We start from the raw sequence: 18,296 nt of genomic DNA on the forward strand, positions 1-18,296 counted from the left end.
CGTGTGTGCTGATTTAGCCCACCAAGCAACGGTATAATATTTCTTGCATTCATGATACAGTTTTCTTTAAATTGCTTGACGGAAATGTATTTTCTCACATTCACTCGTCTTTATTTTGTACATACAGCTTTGGAAAAAAAAACAGTGACGCGACTTTGTCACTTTAACAGCTTTTGGTGGTCGGTAGGGTGTGTCCCCTCCATGTCCGTCGCCTTACCGTGGTGGAGGGCTCTGTGGGTCCCGATGATCCTGGGAGCCAAGGTGGGAGGGTCACCCATGGCTAATGGGGACCAGAGAAGCACAGCTCACAGACCCCTCGGATGGTCTAAAATGAGCATTTTGGCCTTATTTATTTGTAGAAAATGGTCAAAATACCCCAAAACAGGTCCAGGTGTCTTTTTCTTTTGGGGGGGGGTCGTCTTATCTTAACTACTGATTACACCTAGATGCAATTATCATCATTTGGAGCATTTATTGGTCAAAAATGGTCAAAATACAAAAAAATAAAAAAGTACTTCAATAAACTTGTAGATCAGGGGTTGGGAACCTTTTTGGCTAAGAGAGCCATGAAAGCAAAATATTTAGAAATGTATTTCAGTGAGAGTCGTGTGTGTGTGTGTGTATGTGTATGTTCCCGCAGGGTATTTTGATGCGAACGCGTGTCAAAGTGCCGCTTTACATTCGATCGTTTCATCGATGGTATTTTGTCATTGCAAATTAGACACACCACAGAAGCCGTTCTCTCCACAAAGGCGAATCCTTCAGTCCATTCGTCCTGAAGTCTACCATACTCATCTTTTTTTCTTTTCGCCATCTTATTCGTCAAAGGATTAGCTTTGAGCTAATGCTCAAAGCTACGGGCCGATTCATGTTTACCCAAGAAGGGCCAACGTAGGCCAGTATCATCTAATTAAAATTGCTCCTGCCGCCAACTGCGGCCCTGAACAGGACATGAGCTGTGAAAAATCGATGGATTGATTAAAGAAGCGAGAATATTTTGTTTTATCTGTGAGCCAGATGCAATCATCAGAGCCACAGCCGACTCGCGAACCATCGGTTCCCGACCCCCGTTCTCGATCATCAGATTTATTTTTGAGAGACGTCTTTGAAAGGAATGATCTTTTTCAACATTTTTTTTCCTCATCCACCCATCTGTTCATTTTCAAAATGCGCAACATGGGCCTTTAGGACTCAACTTTGCCTTGCGCATGCACGTGCTCGTGTCAGCATGTAAACAAACAAGTGCTCTGTCCGAGCATTTTTATTTATTTCGGGAAGCACAATCAAGCATGTTTATTGATTTGTGGAAACATGTTCCCGGCAAGTGGCAAGAAGTACTCGTCAGACGTTGTACTTGTGACATTCACAAAGCTGCGCCATCGCTACACCAACAAGCACTCCCCATCCTGTCCCAAAGCCACGCCCATACCCGAAAACAACCAATCACTGCAGAGCAGGTGGCATCACGTGTCACGACGGGAAGCGAGCGATGACTCATAGTGACGATGTGAATGTCGCGTCGCTGATGGCCGTGCTGTAGTTTGCGTCATGAGGCGTTTGTGTTCACATGCTGAGTGGGTATGTACAACAGTGACACGGTGTTGACAAATTAAAAAAAAAAAAGCGAGCTTTGTGTGCCCCCCCGCCCTGCGTCCTGGCTGCATCTAGCCTATCAGAGAGCTGCGTCTAGTGAGGTCCACGTTGCTGGCGCTGAGTCCCCGACACTCCGACAGGCACGAGTTGGTATCCTAAAAAAAAAACGGTTAAATAGTGTGTGTGACCAAAAACTCTTTCACTCGTGCATAGATTTTCAGTATTGCAAAATTTTGGCTGGCGTGTGGGCGTTTCGGGAGGGTGGGACAACATGTTTCAGGCGTGAGGCCGTATGCAAATTTTTTCAATGGTGTGTGAGCAAGTCATTTTCGGATCGTGTGTTTTGGTCGTGTTGGACAGTGTCTCGTTAAAGTTAAGAGCAATTAGGTTGGGGGGTTCTGTTTTTTCAGTCAAGAGAATTTTTTTTCAACCTAATTGAACTAAAAGACAAAATGTGCACGAGATTGTGTGAGCATTTCTGTCGTGCGCGTGAACTGAAAAACTGTCAGTCGTGTGAACAAGTTTTTGGGTGACATCATGGCGCCGTGATCGCGCCTGGCACACTCGTACTCGTTTTTATTTTTTACGCGAGTTTCAATGGTCCTTCATGCGGCTGGCGTTCTCACCTGCGCTGTCTCCTCCGCGCTCTTGTTAAGGAAGTTGAGGGAGCTGGCTCTCTTCATTCTTTGGGAACAAGAAAAAAACCAAAACGCCATCACATTGGATGCAGGTGCTGCTAGCCTGCTAGCTAGCGACGGCGTGCTAGCGAGCCCACCCGGGGTTGCGCGGCTCTTGCGGGCCGCTGCCTTGAAGCTTCTTGACCAGCATCTCGCTGCTCCTCCTCAGGGCGTCGCGGATCTTCCCGAAGGAGCCGCTGCGGCGAAGGGAGCCGCTCCCGTCCTGCGGGAAAAAACACATTCACGAGTGCGGGCGCGCGCGTGACAGGCTTTCCGTAGTGAGGGTGAGCAGATCCGTTTTTGGGGTAGTGCAGGAGAGTGCATTTCGGTACCATGGGAGGGATTTGGTGCTCGTGTTTCATAGCGCGGGAGCAAATTGTTGTGTTTGCTTGAATTGAGCCGTTATCATTTTGGGGTTCATGTATGGAGTAGATGTGGAGTGCAAGATAAAATACATAAAAATAAGTGGTGCAATGAACGTTTGAGCTTCCTTGTTCTACTCTAGTTTTCTAAATGTAATCTGCAACTACAGTGTGTATTCAATTGTGGTTTCGGTGAACGAGAAGAACTTTTCTGTGAGCATTTCAGTCGGGTGCGTGTGGCGAAATGAGCGCGAGAGCGCATTTCGCTACGGGGGAAGAGTCCCGTGTGGCGTCATATTCCCATTTTTATTGACATTTTTTTCCGGGCTTGGTCGGAAGCGCCAGGACTGACTGACCCCGTTCCACTCGGCCGCGTCTTCGCCCTCGGTGTCCCCTCTGGGGGCGCCGCAGCCGTTTCCGCCGCTGCCGCCTTCCCTGCCGTGCCGGCGCTCTCCCGCGTCCTTGAGGAGTTCCACCACTTTGCTTTGGTTGATGGCGTCAAAGCCCTGAGGGCACGCACGCGGTCAACTTCCTCCGATCGCTCGGCGGGGCCCCTCTTGCGGGGCCGACCTACCTGCTTGCGGGATTTGCCGGCACACTCCTCCAGCGTTTCGGCGGCTTCCAGCTTGCCCTGGCGGCGGTACAGGGCGCTCAGGCTCTTGAGGGTGGTGTTGACTGTGGGGCTGCGAGAAGAACATATCCGTCACCTCGCTCGGACTTTTGCTCTTGCGGATTTAGGTGGCGCGTTTTACTTTAGCCTGTGCTTTTATTTTGAAGGGTGTCGGAAAAGGTGTCGGAAATCATTCGCCGCGAACGTCAAAAGCCGTCGCGCTCTCCAAAGAAGCGCCGACTCCGATGTGCCGAGAAGAGACGCGCTCGACGGTGAAAAAAGATTCGAGTCCCACGGCATAAGACGGCAAACGATTCTTTCGCAGCAGGTAGAGAAGGGAACCGGCTTCGTTTTGAACGTTTGATTGTTCGATTTCACGGCGTTTTATGCGTTGCTGCCATCCACTAGAGCGCGCCAACGCACCAGAAAATAGGGAGCAGCGCCACGTATTGGTCGCCACGTATCGGTGGGGTCTCTTATTTGGAGGCATAGAGCAAGGTTGAAATGCTGACTAAATACACAACGTCAAACGAGAGATTGCAAAGGCTACGCAAGCTGATATTTTAAGGTCGTTCATCCATGGTTTGAATTAGTTTCAAGGGTGTGCAAAACATACCGTTGGGGAGTTATTCATTGGATTTCATGTTTATCTACCGTGTGTTCACACAGGGGCTCTTTAATCAAGGTTGTGAACCGTCAGCTTAAGAGACGTCCTTTGATTCAGCCAGGGATGCGACCCCCCACCCCTCCCCTCAAGAGCACTTTTCAAATCTACTTGTTCACTCCGCAAGGAAGCATTTGACAATTCATTGAGAATGATAAAAGCTACACCCTGGATTGGTCTTTACCGCTGTTCATGCTTATGGAGGCTTGTGGCACGGAGAGATAAAGTCTTTCGCAAGAAACTTGAAAACGCAAGTTCGCAGATGAGCTTCCCTGTTGCCGCTTTGCCGACTGACTTGCTTTCTTCCAAGACGGTAATCATAAACATTTGGATTGGCCTTTTAGTGTCGAACCGAGAGGAATTTCCATGCCTAAAATCACGCCACAGACAGAAACGAAAGAAAGGAGGCCAAGGTCCTCTCTTTGCTTCTCACTACAACAGTAATACGAGTCGTTCTTCACAGAGGATAAAGAACCATCCTCTCTCCGTCCAGGAGAGAGGTCTTGCGAGCGGCGTCAACCACTCACCTGTCCACCTTGCAGGCCTTGTACCAGCTGCCGTATTCCGTGTATGGCCCCGCCTCCTTCCGCTTGCCCTGACCAGAAAAAGTAAACGCGACTCATCCTATTTCAACTCGCCGCGCCACTGTGCCGTGTCGGCCCACCTTGCTCTCTTCTCGCTCCTCGGCGTGCATCCAAATGGGTTTGTTGTCGTCTGCCACACACACACACACACACACACACACACACACACACACACACACACACACACACACACACACACACACAGTCTTTTTCAAACGCCTGTATAGGAGAGCCGGGTCTCTCTCGAGTCGGATAAGCCTCTCACACTGACCCAAAAACCTCTCAGGGTCAAAAGAAAAATCTTCCCAAAACCCTGGCACATGACCGTAAACCAACCCACCACAAATCACTTTAGCAAAACACACACAGACACACCAAAAGAAACACAGCCCCCCCCCCCCTCCAAAAAATGTCACTCACACACCCGAAAAACCCCTCAGGCATTAAAAAGGCTTTACTCAGAGTGAAGTTGAGATTTTTTTTAAGTGTTTTGTGAATGTGAGAGGTGTATGTTTGCAGTGTGTGTCACGGTTCTGTTTTCGGTCTGGCCAGCAGGTGGCATGAGCGGACTTCTGTGCACACCTGCTCCCAATCTATGATTAGTAGACTCAGTATTTAAGGACCCCTCTGCTGTGCACCTGTTGTCGGAGTATTGCCTTTGCCTTGCTGCTTCCTTGCTCATAGACTGCTTTGCTATAGACCTCGTCGTGTTTCGCTTTTGAACTCTCGGTACCGATGGTTTTGTAAGTATGGTTTTTGTTTTGTGATTTGGCTTTCGCTTGCGTGTATTTGCTACATCGTTTTTTGTTTGTCTTCACGGTTCTTATTTTCCTCTCTTTCCTTTTGTGCAAGCGCTTTTTTTTATTTGTTTTTGTGCCCTCTGGTCCTTGTTTTGACCAGCGCTTTATGTTACTTCTTTGGCGGTGCGATTTTTGTATATTAAAACCTTTTTGCTACGGAGACCTTGTCTGGTGTCTACACTTTTGGGATCCCAACTTTATTTGGTTTGCCCGAAACGTGACGGTGTGTGAGCTTTTTGTGAATGTCAACTTTTTGGTGCATTGGGGAGTTGGTTGTTTTTTTTTTCTCCCAGTGAGTGTGACAAGTTTTTGGTGAGAGGATGAGATGGTTTTGCTGTGTGGGCTTTTTGTTTGTTGTGGCCTGTGAGAGGTTTCCCGGTGTGTGTTTTGTGTGAGAGCTTTTGGGGGGTGTGACAAGAGTACTTTGTTTCAAATGTTTTTGAGCGCTTTGGGGTTGTGTCCGAGGCGTTTAGGAGGTGATTTTCTTGTTGTTGAGAAGTCAGTGTTGGTGGAGAGGTTTTTGGCCGCGCGGGAGTTCGAGTCGTCTCCCCGTTCCCAAGAAGGGAAGGAAGGCCTCGTCGGTGGCGACTTACTATTGACGGAGCCAAAATCGCGCTCGTGCGCTCGGGTGAGGATGTCCTTGTAGAGCGTCTCGGCCTCCTTGAACTTGCCCTGCTTGAGGTAGCACGTGGCCTGCGGGCGACACGCGCAGCGGCCTCACTGCGAGCCCGCACCCAACGCAGAAGCAAAGCGCAAGGGCGCAGGCCCACCAAGTTGTTCTTGGTCTTGGCCACGTTGGGATCGTCGGCGCCCAGCTTGGACTGGTAGATCTCCAAGGCGCGGCGGTAGTAGTACTCCACCTCGGCGTACTTGGCCTGGTTCTGGCACAGCAGGGCCAGGTTGTTGAGCTGCTTGGCCACGTCCGGGTGGTACTTGCCCAACACCTGCGGCCGCACGGACTGCCGTCAATGCGCGCGCCCCTGCCAAGCCCCGCCGGTCACGATGGCGGCGGGACCTCGCCGTTAGCAAAAACCAAAAGCGAGCTCCCATACGTCGCCGCACAAGTCAGGCGAAGGAAAACAACAAAAAAAAAAGCATTTTTTTTTTGTTTTGTTTATAGTATGAAGGCCGATCCCGAGATTTCACTGGCCCATCAATATACAGTGATCCCTCGTTTATTGCGGTTCATCGGGACCGAAACCATCCGCGATCAATGAAAATCCGCAAAGTAGCGACCCCCCCCCCCCGTATAGGTACATGTACATGTGTATGACGGGGATGGCAATGGCTAGTGATGAAAAAAGCAGAAAGGGGAGTGGCCTGGACGGGGCGACCAATCACAACAAGTAAGACATCATACACGTCCAATTGCAGAGCTGTTTACAATCGGAAGATGGAAAGACTGATCGGGAGAGCTCGTGAAAACTTGACCATAAGGTACCTGACCCCCCCCCCCCTAAAATTTTCTCAACGGATTTAGACGATTCACAAAAATGATCAATTTAAGAAATAAAATGGCGGATTTCCGCGTATCCGCGGAAAATTGCCATCCCTGGTATGAGGATAAAAAATATTTATAAGGCCAAATTTAATGGGATACATGCGTGTTTGTAGGAATTAACGTGACTTAATGCTGTATATTAATAGATTTAAACATGGATAAGTGAGGTTCGTGTATGAAGAACAAACCACAGTCAACATCTACATGTAGTACTCGGATATGTTGCTCAGTGTTGTTTTGCTGACTTTTACTGCTTCTCACGGACCATTTGCGGACTTCAATTTTTTTTTATTTTTATGAATATGTTTGAAAAAATCCGCGATGCACTGAACCGCAAAATAGTGAGGGATCACTGTGTCATGAAAAAAAATGAAGTCAGAAATTACAGGCAGAACATTGGACTATTTGCCCTTGGGGGGGGGGGGGGGTAGGAGGGTTGTTTGAACGTCATTCCGTTTGTCGTCTTGTGTGCATACAATGCGTTAAAAAAAAGAAATCCGTCAATAATGGGCCCGAACGGCCAAGTCGCTGCATCGGGCAGGCCCGATGACACGGAGTCAAAAAAGAAGCCAACGGCCACGGGTTGTCGCGAGCAAAGTCAGGCGACGCGAGTCGGCCGGTCCTACCTTCTCGCGGATGTCCAGCGCGCGCTTGCACAGAGGCTCAGCCTCCTTGTACTTGCCCCTCTTGCCGTAGAGGACGGCCAAGTTGTTGAGGGTGGCGGCCACCGCCGGGTGGTCCTTGCCCAGCGTCTTCTCCCGGATGGCCAGGGCGTCGTTGAGGAGGTGCGCCGCTTCCTTGTACTTGTTCTGGTCCCTGCGGGCACAGGCGCGCGCCTTAGAAAGTCATGGCAAGGAACGCGCGCGCGCAACCGCGCTCTCCTCGGCGCCGGCCGGCCCACCTGTAAACCAATGCCAGAATGTTGAGCATGGTAGCCACGTCGGGGTGATGGTGTCCCGACGTCTTCTCCAGGTCCTCCAGGGCCTGCTTGCACAGCGGCACGGCCACCTCGTAGCGGCCCTGCGAGGCGTACTGGATCACCAGGTTGTGGAGCGTGCGCAGGCGGGCCGGGATTTCGTAACCGCCCTGCTGCGCCGCCGCCTCGCCGCTGGGCTGAGCTGCGCGGAAAGCAAAGCGTGTGTTTGTCTCGCTCGTTGGGTTTTCTTGGACGAGGCTTTGTCCGCTCTGCGCCGCTGGCAACGCCCCGTCGTCGGCCCGAGGGCTCGGGCCTCACGGGGGACCATCCGCAACCCTTTGAGATGCCACGGTTGGACTCGCGTGAAGTGCTTTTGTGGTCCACTTCATCCGTCAACACCTTTTGTGAAACCGTCTCGTCTACTGAACGCGCAAAGCCAGCTTCCCACGTCCTGTTTGGGGAGCCTCGACATGTTTTTTTAGCAGCGAAAATGCAACTGCCGTCTCTCCCTTGGATTGAGGTGAGCATAGTTGCGCAATGCCAAGACGGCGCCAAGTAATGCCATTGGTTCAGCAGCAAGTCCAGACCAAAGGTAAGACTCTTTTGAGGCCCTGGTGCTTTTCGACAGCTTAGCGGTCAGCGTGGATAATTGCACCAAAAGGAGCGAGGCGCGCGCGCCGCCGTACCTGCCCCGTGGTCGTCGTCGTTGGGAAATAAATCGTCCAGGCTCTCCTTGGACGCGTCCCCGGACGAGCTTCGGTTCTTGTCGTCAGAGGCGCCGGCGTCGGCGTCGCCGTCGTCATCCAGCTTCTTGATGCGGTTCATGAACTGCAGGTGCTCCTTCTCCTCCTCCAGCTGCGCCACGCTCTGCTCGCTGCGCTGCAGCTTGCGCTGCGTGGCCGCCAGCTCGTCGCGCAGCCACTGGTTCTCCTGGCACAGGCGCCGCACCTGAGCGCGCAGCTTCTGCTTCTCCGACTCCACCGCGCTCAGGTGGCCCGACAGGGCGATGATCACCTGGACCCCCAGACGGGTGCTGAGCCCGTGGCCGAGGCGCGGGGGGGGGGGGGGGGGGGAGCCGACGGCGGCTCACCTACCTGAGCTTCTCCCAGGCCCAGCTCAATGGCTTCCATGCTCTTGCGCAGCGCGCCGGACTTTTCCTGCGCGGCGGGCGGCTGAGCGCAGTCCAGCAGCGAGTTGAGGAGTTGGGCGTGCTCGCCGCGCAGCGTCTCCAGGCCCTGCATGACAGCCTTGGTGTTGATCACGATCTCGTCCTGGCTCAGACGCTCCAGGGCTTCTTCTCGAGGGTACACCGCGGTGGACATGGCCAGCTTGCATCAACGCTTGCAAAAAAAAAAAAAAAGCCAAGCAAATACCTGGGTCACGCCGCTTCAAGGCTGTCATAATTCGGTTTGGGACCAAAAGGTGGCACTGTAGGGCTCCCCCTGCAGCTGCACACCTGTTGGTCATTAGGTAATTAGTGCTTTAAAGGGACTCCCAGCCCGACCGCTCATTGTCAGGTCATTGTTGCTCTTTGCTCCTGTCATGTTCGTTTGTTTGCTGTTCCTTTGCTGCTGTCAGGTTGGTTTTGGTCACGGTTCTGTTTTAGCTTCAGTTGCTATTTTTGTTTGCTACTTTGGACTATGATTGTTTTTGGATTTTGTTTTCTCTGTGTTTTATCAATCCACTTCTTCAAATACACCCTGCTCCTCCCTCCTGCCTGCTTTTTGGGGTCCACCACCACCTCGCAAATGTGACAAAGGCTAGCGTCTCGAGACCTTTCAGGGATTTATTTCCACATATATTGCTGTGTCAATCGATATCTCTCGATACAGATAGACTGCACGCTCTCTCTCTCTTTATATGTATATCAAGTCAAGTTCAACTTTATTGTCAAATGCGCTTTATGTGCAACGTACAGCCCAGATGAAGCGCTAAAGCTCCAGATTTGTTTGCATTGCTGTTGTCATCAAACTTGGCGATTTATTTGGACGCCGCGCTGGTTTGGAAGAATCCTGAAGTCATGGACGCGTAAAAGACGGCAAGTCAAAGTGGTTCGTAAGTTTGCCATCGTAATTGAAGTCGAGAAGAACGATGTTAACTCGTCGTTCGCTTGACCATTCGTGGAGAATAAATCCGCTACGAGTTCTTGGAAGACATACGAATGCATTGCTTGTGTTTGTTCCAAATACATGAGAAGGGGACAATGGCAACTGAGGCTCAGAGGGGATGGAGCATTTTCTGTTGCTGGTCCCTCTCTCTGGAATGACCTCCCACTGAACATTGGGCGAGCCTCCTCGCTGGCCATCCTCAAAACTCACTTGTATTCTTTGGCATTCGACTCAGCATGACTTGGATTTGTTTTGCTGTTCGGTTCTTTCTACCGCCTTTATTACCGATTTGTCTTACTGTTTATTGTGCATGTGAAATTGCTCCATGTACAGCACTTTGTATGCAGCGATGGCTGTTTGAAAGTGCTCGAGAAATACAGTTGACTTGACTTAATGGGGGGACATCCATCCTCGTGAGGCGTGTTAGCTTGATTGACTTTCAGCGCGACGACGATGCTCGTGGAGGTGCCGCGCGCCCGCCGCCGCGGGGCGTCTCGCCCGCCGATGAGGACGATGAAGCGCGACACAATCGCGACTCCTCGAAAACATCAAGGCGGGGGACGAAAGAGCGGCCCCTACCGTCGGCTGCCGCGTCATCCCGCACCTGGCCGCAATGCGCCACTCGGCTTCCCCGACGCGCGCAGCAGAGCCAGCCGATGACTGGACGGACGTCATCGAAGCGGACCTGGCCGCCATTTCATCATGACACCGCCTCCATCCTCGCAATAGAGCGGCTCAGAACAAGTGCGCACTTGCGAAACGTTTTCCTTGAGCGACCGCGCGTCTCGAGAATAGCCTCGTTTCCTCCGCGAGACCGAGATTGGAAAAGGGAGACGGTACCAACCTGCATGTAACAATGCGGGCGAACACAGCCGCGACGTTGCGATGCGCCGCAGCGACCCCGGCACACACGCGTCAAGATCCGCATGCGTCACACCGAAAGCCACTTCCGGAGTCTTTCAACATAAAACCGATGACGAACGCGACGTGACGACCGAATCCGAGTCCGGCCAATTAATCAGCGTCAAGCTCGTCGACTGTACACTTTGTGAGATCGTTTTTTGTTCGTCATATGATATGACAAATAAATATATACGGATGACTCGCATCATTTATTTTGTTGTGTTCGGCGCAACCGTCAGCATACAGTGGAGCCCCACGGATTCGCATAGCCCCCCCCCCCACCATATTTCCTGCAAAACGCATATCCAATGCTTGTCAGCGTTTTCTGTAGGATTGTCTTTTTTTTTTTTTTTTTTTGCTCATGCATTCCTCCCCATGACGATGATTATTTTGGGGCAGGTGCACAGTCGCTCTCATGTCTCAGCACTTTGAAACAGTAATTTGTGCCTTTCGTCACATCCCGGCTGGATCACTGGAACACGCTTTACTGTGGAGTCAGCCAATCCTCCATCAAGTGTCTCCAGTTGGTCCGGAATGCCGCCGCTCGCCTCGTGACTCCTGTACTCTAGCATCCCTTCATTGGCTCCTTTTGAAGATCCTATTCTATTTGTTGACATCATGACCCAAGATGGCCGCTTGTGCGCCAGTGTGTTCGGCGACGCTCCTGCCATTTCGGGTTTTTTTACTTTTCGCAATGCTTGTTACCTCCCTAGCAGCGTCTCGGTTGGTTTATGATCGCCGATCGTTGTTATTGATTCAACAACACGTCGGAGATTCGGCCGCGTTTTGGCAAGACGGTGGTGAAAAGACGCTACCTCCGTTCTTGGCTAACCTGCCGGCTAATCTCTTCCGCGTTCGCTCGCCCCCTTCACAGAAGCGCCGCCGCCGCCGTCGCCGCCGCCGCGGCAAACGTAGCGGTCAGCTCGTGAAGCTAAAACGGGATCTGAGACACACTTCGATCGCTCCGGCGTGGTGTGCCCTCAACCCCGTCGCCTCGTGCTTGCTAACAGTCGTTGGCTCTCCCATCGCGCCACGGCATTTCTACCCTCCACGCCTTTCTCGGGGAGGAATCCAGCGAAAGCTTTTGAGGGAATTCCCCCGGGCTCGGCGATCGGAAGAGGCAATCCCTCCCGTTGCTACTCCCACAAGGATCGCGTTGTTAAACGCCCGGTCGCTGACGAACAAGACCCATATTCTGAGGGAGTATTTCCTTTCCAATGACTTGGATTTCCTGTGTCTGACGGAGACTTGGGCAGGTACTGGTGAGTACAACGCTTTGCTTGAATTGTTGCCACCCGACTGTGGTTTCCTCGATACCCCGAGGACATCAGGCCGTGGTGGAGGAACGGTGAGCATCTTTAAGAACAATTTCAAATGTAAACGGTGCACATTCACCACATCGGCCACCAGCTTTGAAGCAACCTTCTTTGAAGTCGGTCGTGTTTTCCCGGTGCTCTGTGCTGTCATTTACCGTCCTCCTAAATACAACAAAGACTTTTTAAGCGACTTTTCAACCTTTCTTGCGGAAATCAGGCTGAGATATGATCATATCCTCCTAATGGGGGATTTTAATATCCATGTGTGCTGTCCGGAAAAAACGCTAGCAAAGGACTTCTTAAGACTTATCGACTCTTTTAATTTCGTGCAGTATGTGACCAGCCCGACACATGAACAAGGTCATATTTTAGACCTTGTCCTTGCTTATGGTCTACCGGTGTCAAATCTGGAAGTCCTTGAAAATGGGATTTCTGATCACATGGCAGTTTTATTTGACGTAGTCTTATCGCGTGCTGCTGTGAAATCTGCCGCTCCTAGTTTTAAACGCCGAATTTTTAACCCTCGCACTGCTGGTCGTTTCTCTGATGCCTTTAATAACCTTTGCGTATCCTCGTCTAACACAGAGGAACTCACCTCTTGGTTCAACTCATCATGCTGTGCCATCCTGGATTTGGTGGCTCCTTCAAAAACTGTGCTCCCAAAACCTAAACCCGAGCCATGGTTTAACGACATTACCCGCGCAGCTAGGCAGGGGTGTCGCAAAGCCGAACGCAAGTGGAAAAATGACAAATTGCATGTCTCTTATCAAATTTGGAAAGACCGCTGGCGTAACTACCAGCTCACAGTAAAAGAGGCCAAAAGAGAATATCTGTCGGACCTTATTCAAGCTAACCGTCACAACCCACGCGCACTATTTAAAACAATAGATTCTGTACTCAAACCCCCTCTGCCTACTTGCTCGGATTCTTCACCCGAGATGTGCAACAGATTCCTTCAGTTTTTCATTGGTAAGGTCTCTACAGCTAGGACTCCGGTCTCAAATACCGCATCTGACCCCTCTGTCCATGTTCCATGTTCAGCTGTGCTAAATTCTTTTGAAACTGTGTCCTTGGCGCTTTTGGAGGATGTAGTTCGCCAGACATAGCCATCTGGCTCCCCTTGCGACTCTCTTCCCCCGCACTTCTTTCAGGAGGTTCTCCCGAGTGTTGGCGCATCAGTCTTGGATATCATCAACAGCAGCCTCTCTTCTGGTGTAGTTCCCCAACAGTTTAAACATGCTGTGGTCCAACCCTTGATCAAGAAAGCTGGCCTTGATCCAGATGTGCTGTCAAGTTTCAGGCCCATTTCCAAGCTGCCTTTCATTTCCAAAATTCTGGAAAAAGTCGTGCACATGCAGTTGAAAATTTTCTTGGATGAACATAACATCTTGGAGGTCTTCCAGTCAGGTTTCAAGACGATGCATAGCACGGAGTCAGCCCTGTTACGCGTTTCTAATGACATCCTCCTGGCAAATGACTCTGGAGACCACGTGTGTCTAGTTTTATTGGACTTTCTGCTGTCTCGTTTGCAGCACTTGGTGGGCATTGGCGGCAGTGCTCTTGAGTGGTTTAGGTCCTATTTAGCTGACAGAACCTTCTGTGTCAGCCTTGGCTGCTCTGAGTCACGCACTGCTCCCCTGTCATGTGGTGTTCCACAGGGCTCAATTCTGGGGCCTCTGCTGTTCTCGCTGTATCTGCTCCCATTGGGTTCCATCTTAAGGAAACATGGTATTCCCTTCCACTGCTATGCAGATGACTGCCAGATCTATGTCCCACTGAGCAAGAAAGACGCCTTCTCATTAAGGCCACTCCTATCCTGTCTGGAAGAAATCAAAACCTGGATGCCACAAAATTTCTTGAGATTCAATGTAAAGAAGACAGAGGTGATATTGTTTGGTCCCAGTGGCCCTTGTACATTCCATCCTGTAGACTTGGGCCCCCTGTCTCCTTATCTTAAGTCAACAGTCTCAAACTTGGGCCTTAAACTGGACAGTGATTTCAAACTCGATCGGCAAATTGGTGCCGTTGTTAAATCCAGCTTCTTTCACCTTAGACAGCTGGCCAAAATAAAACCTCTCCTCTCACATGAACACTTTGAGATGGTAATTCATGCCTTTGTCACATCCCGGCTCGATTACTGCAATGCCCTTTACTTTGGAGTCAGCCAGTCCTCCATTAAGCGCCTTCAGCTGGTCCAGAATGCCGCCGCTCGCCTCTTGACTGGTACTCGTAAGAGGGAGCACATAACTCCTACTCTGGCATCCCTTCACTGGCTCCCCATTCATTTTAGAGTTATTTTCAAGATCCTCTTGTTTGTTTTCAAATCTCTGAATAATCTCGCGCCACCTTACCTCTCTGAGCTCATCCGCCCCTACACACCTGCCCGGCGCCTCAGGTCTGTGGACCAGACTTTATTAGAAGTACCAAGAACTAAACTGAGGCTCAGAGGGGATCGAGCCTTTTCTGTTGCTGGTCCCTCTCTCTGGAATGACCTCCCACTAAACATTCGGCAAGCCTCCTCGCTGCCCATCTTCAAAACCCTCCTCAAAACTCACTTGTATTCTTTGGCATTCGACTCAGCATGACTTAGATTTGTTCTTGGTTTTACTGTTTGGTGCTTTCTACCGCCTTTATTACCGATTTGTCTTACTGTTTATTGTGCATGTTAAATTGCTCCATGTACAGCACTTTGTATGCAGCGATGGCTGTTTGAAAGTGCTCTATAAATACTGTTGACTTGACTTGACTTGACTTGTTTTCAAATCTTGAAATGGCATGGCCCCACCTGACCTCCTGTGCTTCCTACTGTCTTTGTTAAGAATGTAGGGTTTTATTGTCTCCACGTACAGCATATTGTAGACCGCTATGGATGTTTTAAAGTGCTCTCCAAAGACAATTGAGTGGGGTTGAGTTGGGTTATTTTGGGGTTAGTAGTCCCCTTGCCAGTAGGTGGCGGCAACACCTGACAGTTTCTTGCGGGAAGAAGAAGAAGAAGAAGGGAGCAAACGAAAACATCATGGCAGCGCCCACGGATCACGCCGGATTGCCGTCAACGTCAGAAACGGACGCGAACGGCGATCCCGCAAGTTCCGAATCGGAGCCGGGGGGTGCGATTTGGGATGACGACGGCAAGGACTCGACCGAGCCCAGGATCCTGGACACCCCGCAGGACATCCGGCTCGAGGCGGTCGCCAACACGGTGGCCGTCCACCCGAGCCGCGACCTGCTGGTGTGCGGGGACGTGGACGGGGACGTGTACGCGTTCTCCTACTCGTGCACGGAGGGCGAGAACCGCGAGCTGTGGTCCTCAGGCCACCACCTCAAGTCCTGTCGCCAAGTGCGCTTTTCCGACGACGGCGAGAAGCTCTACAGCGTCTCCAGGGACAAGGCTGTGCACGTGCTGGACGTGGAGCGAGGACGGCTGGTCAGCAGGATCCGCGGCGCGCACGGCGCTCCCATCAATTCTCTGCTGCTGGTGGACGCCAACATCCTGGCGACTGGAGACGACGGGGGCACACTGAAGGTCAGCGGTGGTTCCTTCTCAAACTCTTCACACCGGCCCCTAACTCGTGTTGTGCTCAAGAGCGCGCTATCCGAGACCATGACTAAGGCCATAAAAAAAAAATCGTCTTTTTTTTTTTTAAAAACAAAACAAAACCGTGACATGGTTAAAGAGCATCGTCTCGTCGTTTTAGTGTACTTGAAAATAGACTTAACGGCCCAAAACAGTCTGCAACTCTGTCATTGCACAAATCTGGATTGTACAACCCCCACCCGCTCCAATTTATTTCTTGCCAGAAAATACTTCTATGTATTTCAAAACAAACATTTCACGACGAGTCAGTGTAGTTGTTTTTTCGAGAGATATTCTCCAAAATGAAAACGGTACAGTATTAGCTTACTTTGTTTATGTTGACCGCAAATGTTGCAGTCATTACAGCGGAACATGCAAATTGAAGGGCGCTCTAAAGGACCAGCTTGAGGAAGGGCTCATCTGTTAGAGCCGATTGTTCGTTAAAATACATTTTTCAATGTGGCCTTAAAACCAGTAGATTTTGGTTTTTTTCTTAGGCTAAGTATACCCAGTATAAGATGACTGTAAATACCACTGGAAACAGCTTGAAAAGCTTTAAAGTTAATTAAGCTCGGGGAGGATAATTTCTTGAATCCGGTCCGTGTGAAGTTGGACTTCACTGTTGAAACAAACACAATGCCGACTTCTTGTCCAAAAGGTGTGGGACATGAGGAAAGGTTCGGCCATTATGGATTTGAAGCACCATGACGACTACATCAGCGACATGGCCGTGGATGAAGGCAAAAAGATCCTGCTGACAGCCAGGTGAAGTGCAACGCGACCGCTCGCTGCCGAGCTCGACGGGGGTCGCTGACCTCCTCTTCTGTGCCCGCGTTCAGTGGCGACGGCACCATGGGCGTCTTCAACATCAAGAGGCGGCGGTTCGAGTTGCTGTCGGAGTACCAGAGCAGCGATCTGACCTCGGTGACGCTGATGAAGCGAGGCAAGAAAGTGGTCTGCGGCTCGAGCCAAGGCACCGTCTACATCTTCAACTGGAACGGCTTCGGGGCCACCAGCGATCGCTTTGCCCTACAAGCGGAGTCGGTGGACTGCATTGCCCCGATCAGCGACAGCATTATATGCACCGCCTCCATGGATGGCTATATCCGGTCAGTTGAACGCCTTTGATCAATTACGCTCTCGACGCCTGTTTATCCGTGGTGGGAGGGCTTATCTTTCAGACCCGTTGCTACGCTAAGTACAAATCTGCATAATTGAGGAACCATTGAAAAAAAATGGAATAGTCCCACTTCTCCAACATGCTTTAAACACATTTAAACTTGTGAAACCAGCCTTTTTAAAGTATCGCTGAGCTCCTGCTCTTGCTCTTTCTAGCTTGCAGGTTTCCGAATAAAAGCCAAACCGTGCTTCTGTCAAGCTATTTGCCACCCCCGGTTGAAGTGTCATGTGAAATGGACACATGAATCAAAAGACAATTGAACGTCATTTATTTTATGACGAAAATGTCCAATAAAACCACCTCATGAAAACCGGGTCGCAAAAAGCTCATGCAAAACATGAACGGCCGAATGGAAATGAGCATGTTTTCGATGTTTTTGATCATTGTTAACCTTATTAAATGTTCCCGCCACTCACCCCAAGAACCAAAACGTTAAACCGATACATTCAGTGTCACATGACCAATGGAGCGGCCGTGGGTAGTTAACGGCTTGTTTGCCATGCTAATGCTAGCTTAGTATTGCTAGCGCGACTATTTTGTTGGGCAGCTTTGCACTTTAATGAATTGCCTGTCCATGTTTGAGATTTTTTTTTTTCTATCCCTAAAACGTCTGCTATAGAGTGCGGTTGGGAACGATGAACCGCGGTGTAGCGGATGGGGGTTAATTTCTGTCGCCACGCAGCGTGTCCGTAACATTCCGTCTCTTCCTCTCATCAGAGCCATTAACATCCTCCCCAACCGCATCATCGGCTGCATCGGGCAGCACGTCGGTGAACCCGTCGAAGAGCTCGCTAAAAGCTGGGACTCTCGTTTCCTGCTAAGCTGTGCCCACGACCAGCTCATCAAGTTCTGGGACATCTCCTCATTAGCCACGACCACCGTCAAAGAGCACCGCAAGAGGAAGAAGAAGGATGGACGCATGAAATCGCTTTCCAAAAAAGCTCTCGGGGACAGCGACTTTTTCTCGGGACTTGTTGAGGAGCCGCAGAAAAAGGAAGAGGAGGAAGTGGATGACAGTGGCAGTGGCAGCGATTAAAAGTCCATTTTGTGTTGCTTGAATTTTGATGTTTCTCACAATCTTTTACTTCTACTCCCTACATTTAAAAGCAAGCCAAGTGTCTGCGCTGGCCAGGGCTGACTTTGTCAAAATAGCCTTGGCATTTATGACGGTGGAACTACGATGATTTGTCGTGAATGTGTTGTCCTTGTGCCAGCTGAAAAATCTCCATGGTCTGCCCTTCAAAAGTCTGTCTCATTCCCCCAAAAAAGGGAAATGTATTTTGTTCGGTGGCCATGAGCTAAGTTGCATTTTTTTTGTTACTTGCTTCACAAGTTTTCGGTTGCATTAAAGCCAGAATCTTACCTGATTTGTGTGAACACTATTTGAGGTAATTAACAGAGGAAAGTATTTGTTATCAAAATGTATCTTCTGTAGTTGTAATTGACAGGAGAAACACATTTTACTTTTGTGAAACTAGTGCTTTTTTTCTTTTAACTTTTTACTCAAT

General features: G+C 50.3%; 2 protein-coding genes across 3 annotated transcripts; one reads left to right on the forward strand and one right to left on the reverse strand.

Moving 5' to 3' along the window:
- Nucleotides 1–1,245: 1,245 nt before the first annotated feature.
- Nucleotides 1,246–10,806, reverse strand: klc2 (kinesin light chain 2). Of its 2 annotated transcripts, none has more exons than XM_086105511.1 (14): nucleotides 10,660–10,806; nucleotides 8,802–9,047; nucleotides 8,394–8,721; nucleotides 7,693–7,909; nucleotides 7,418–7,607; nucleotides 6,061–6,234; nucleotides 5,884–5,983; nucleotides 4,571–4,620; nucleotides 4,434–4,501; nucleotides 3,207–3,315; nucleotides 2,989–3,093; nucleotides 2,369–2,493; nucleotides 2,220–2,277; nucleotides 1,246–1,748 (listed from the first exon to the last, which is right to left on the reverse strand). In XM_086105511.1, exons 2-14 carry the CDS (start codon nucleotides 9,027–9,029, stop codon nucleotides 1,665–1,667), a joined length of 1,836 nt encoding a protein of 611 aa, XP_085961637.1. In that variant the 5' UTR covers nucleotides 9,030–9,047; nucleotides 10,660–10,806; the 3' UTR covers nucleotides 1,246–1,664. The 2 variants fall into 2 exon arrangements, with proteins under 2 accessions (XP_085961637.1, XP_085961636.1); XM_086105510.1 differs by having other exon boundaries at nucleotides 2,989–3,138.
- A 61-nt stretch (nucleotides 10,807–10,867) lies between these two features.
- Nucleotides 10,868–18,262, forward strand: wdr55 (WD repeat domain 55). Its single transcript, XM_086105512.1, has 4 exons — nucleotides 10,868–15,557; nucleotides 16,267–16,373; nucleotides 16,448–16,717; nucleotides 17,506–18,262. The coding sequence occupies exons 1-4, from the start codon at nucleotides 15,051–15,053 to the stop codon at nucleotides 17,822–17,824; spliced, it is 1,203 nt and encodes a 400-aa protein (XP_085961638.1). The 5' UTR covers nucleotides 10,868–15,050; the 3' UTR covers nucleotides 17,825–18,262.
- Nucleotides 18,263–18,296: the final 34 nt, after the last annotated feature.

This window comes from Hippocampus guttulatus, chromosome 2 (genome assembly GCF_054856545.1).
Source record: "Hippocampus guttulatus isolate MCC_2025c chromosome 2, RoL_Hgut_1.0, whole genome shotgun sequence".
NCBI classification, from domain to species: domain Eukaryota; kingdom Metazoa; phylum Chordata; class Actinopteri; order Syngnathiformes; family Syngnathidae; genus Hippocampus; species Hippocampus guttulatus.

Coding starts and splice junctions, on each gene's coding strand:
- klc2 (XM_086105510.1), bottom strand. CDS start 9,029: ATGTCCACCGCGGTGTACCCTCGAGAAGAAGCCCTGGAGCGTCTGAGC. Junction 8,722..8,801: donor TGGGCCTGGGAGAAGCTCAG/GTAGGTGAGCCG, acceptor CTGGGGGTCCAG/GTGATCATCGCCCTGTCGGG. Junction 4,621..5,883: donor CGATTTTGGCTCCGTCAATA/GTAAGTCGCCAC, acceptor TGTGTGTGGCAG/ACGACAACAAACCCATTTGG.
- wdr55 (XM_086105512.1), top strand. CDS start 15,051: ATGGCAGCGCCCACGGATCACGCCGGATTGCCGTCAACGTCAGAAACG. Junction 15,558..16,266: donor ACGACGGGGGCACACTGAAG/GTCAGCGGTGGT, acceptor CTTGTCCAAAAG/GTGTGGGACATGAGGAAAGG. Junction 16,374..16,447: donor AAGATCCTGCTGACAGCCAG/GTGAAGTGCAAC, acceptor GCCCGCGTTCAG/TGGCGACGGCACCATGGGCG.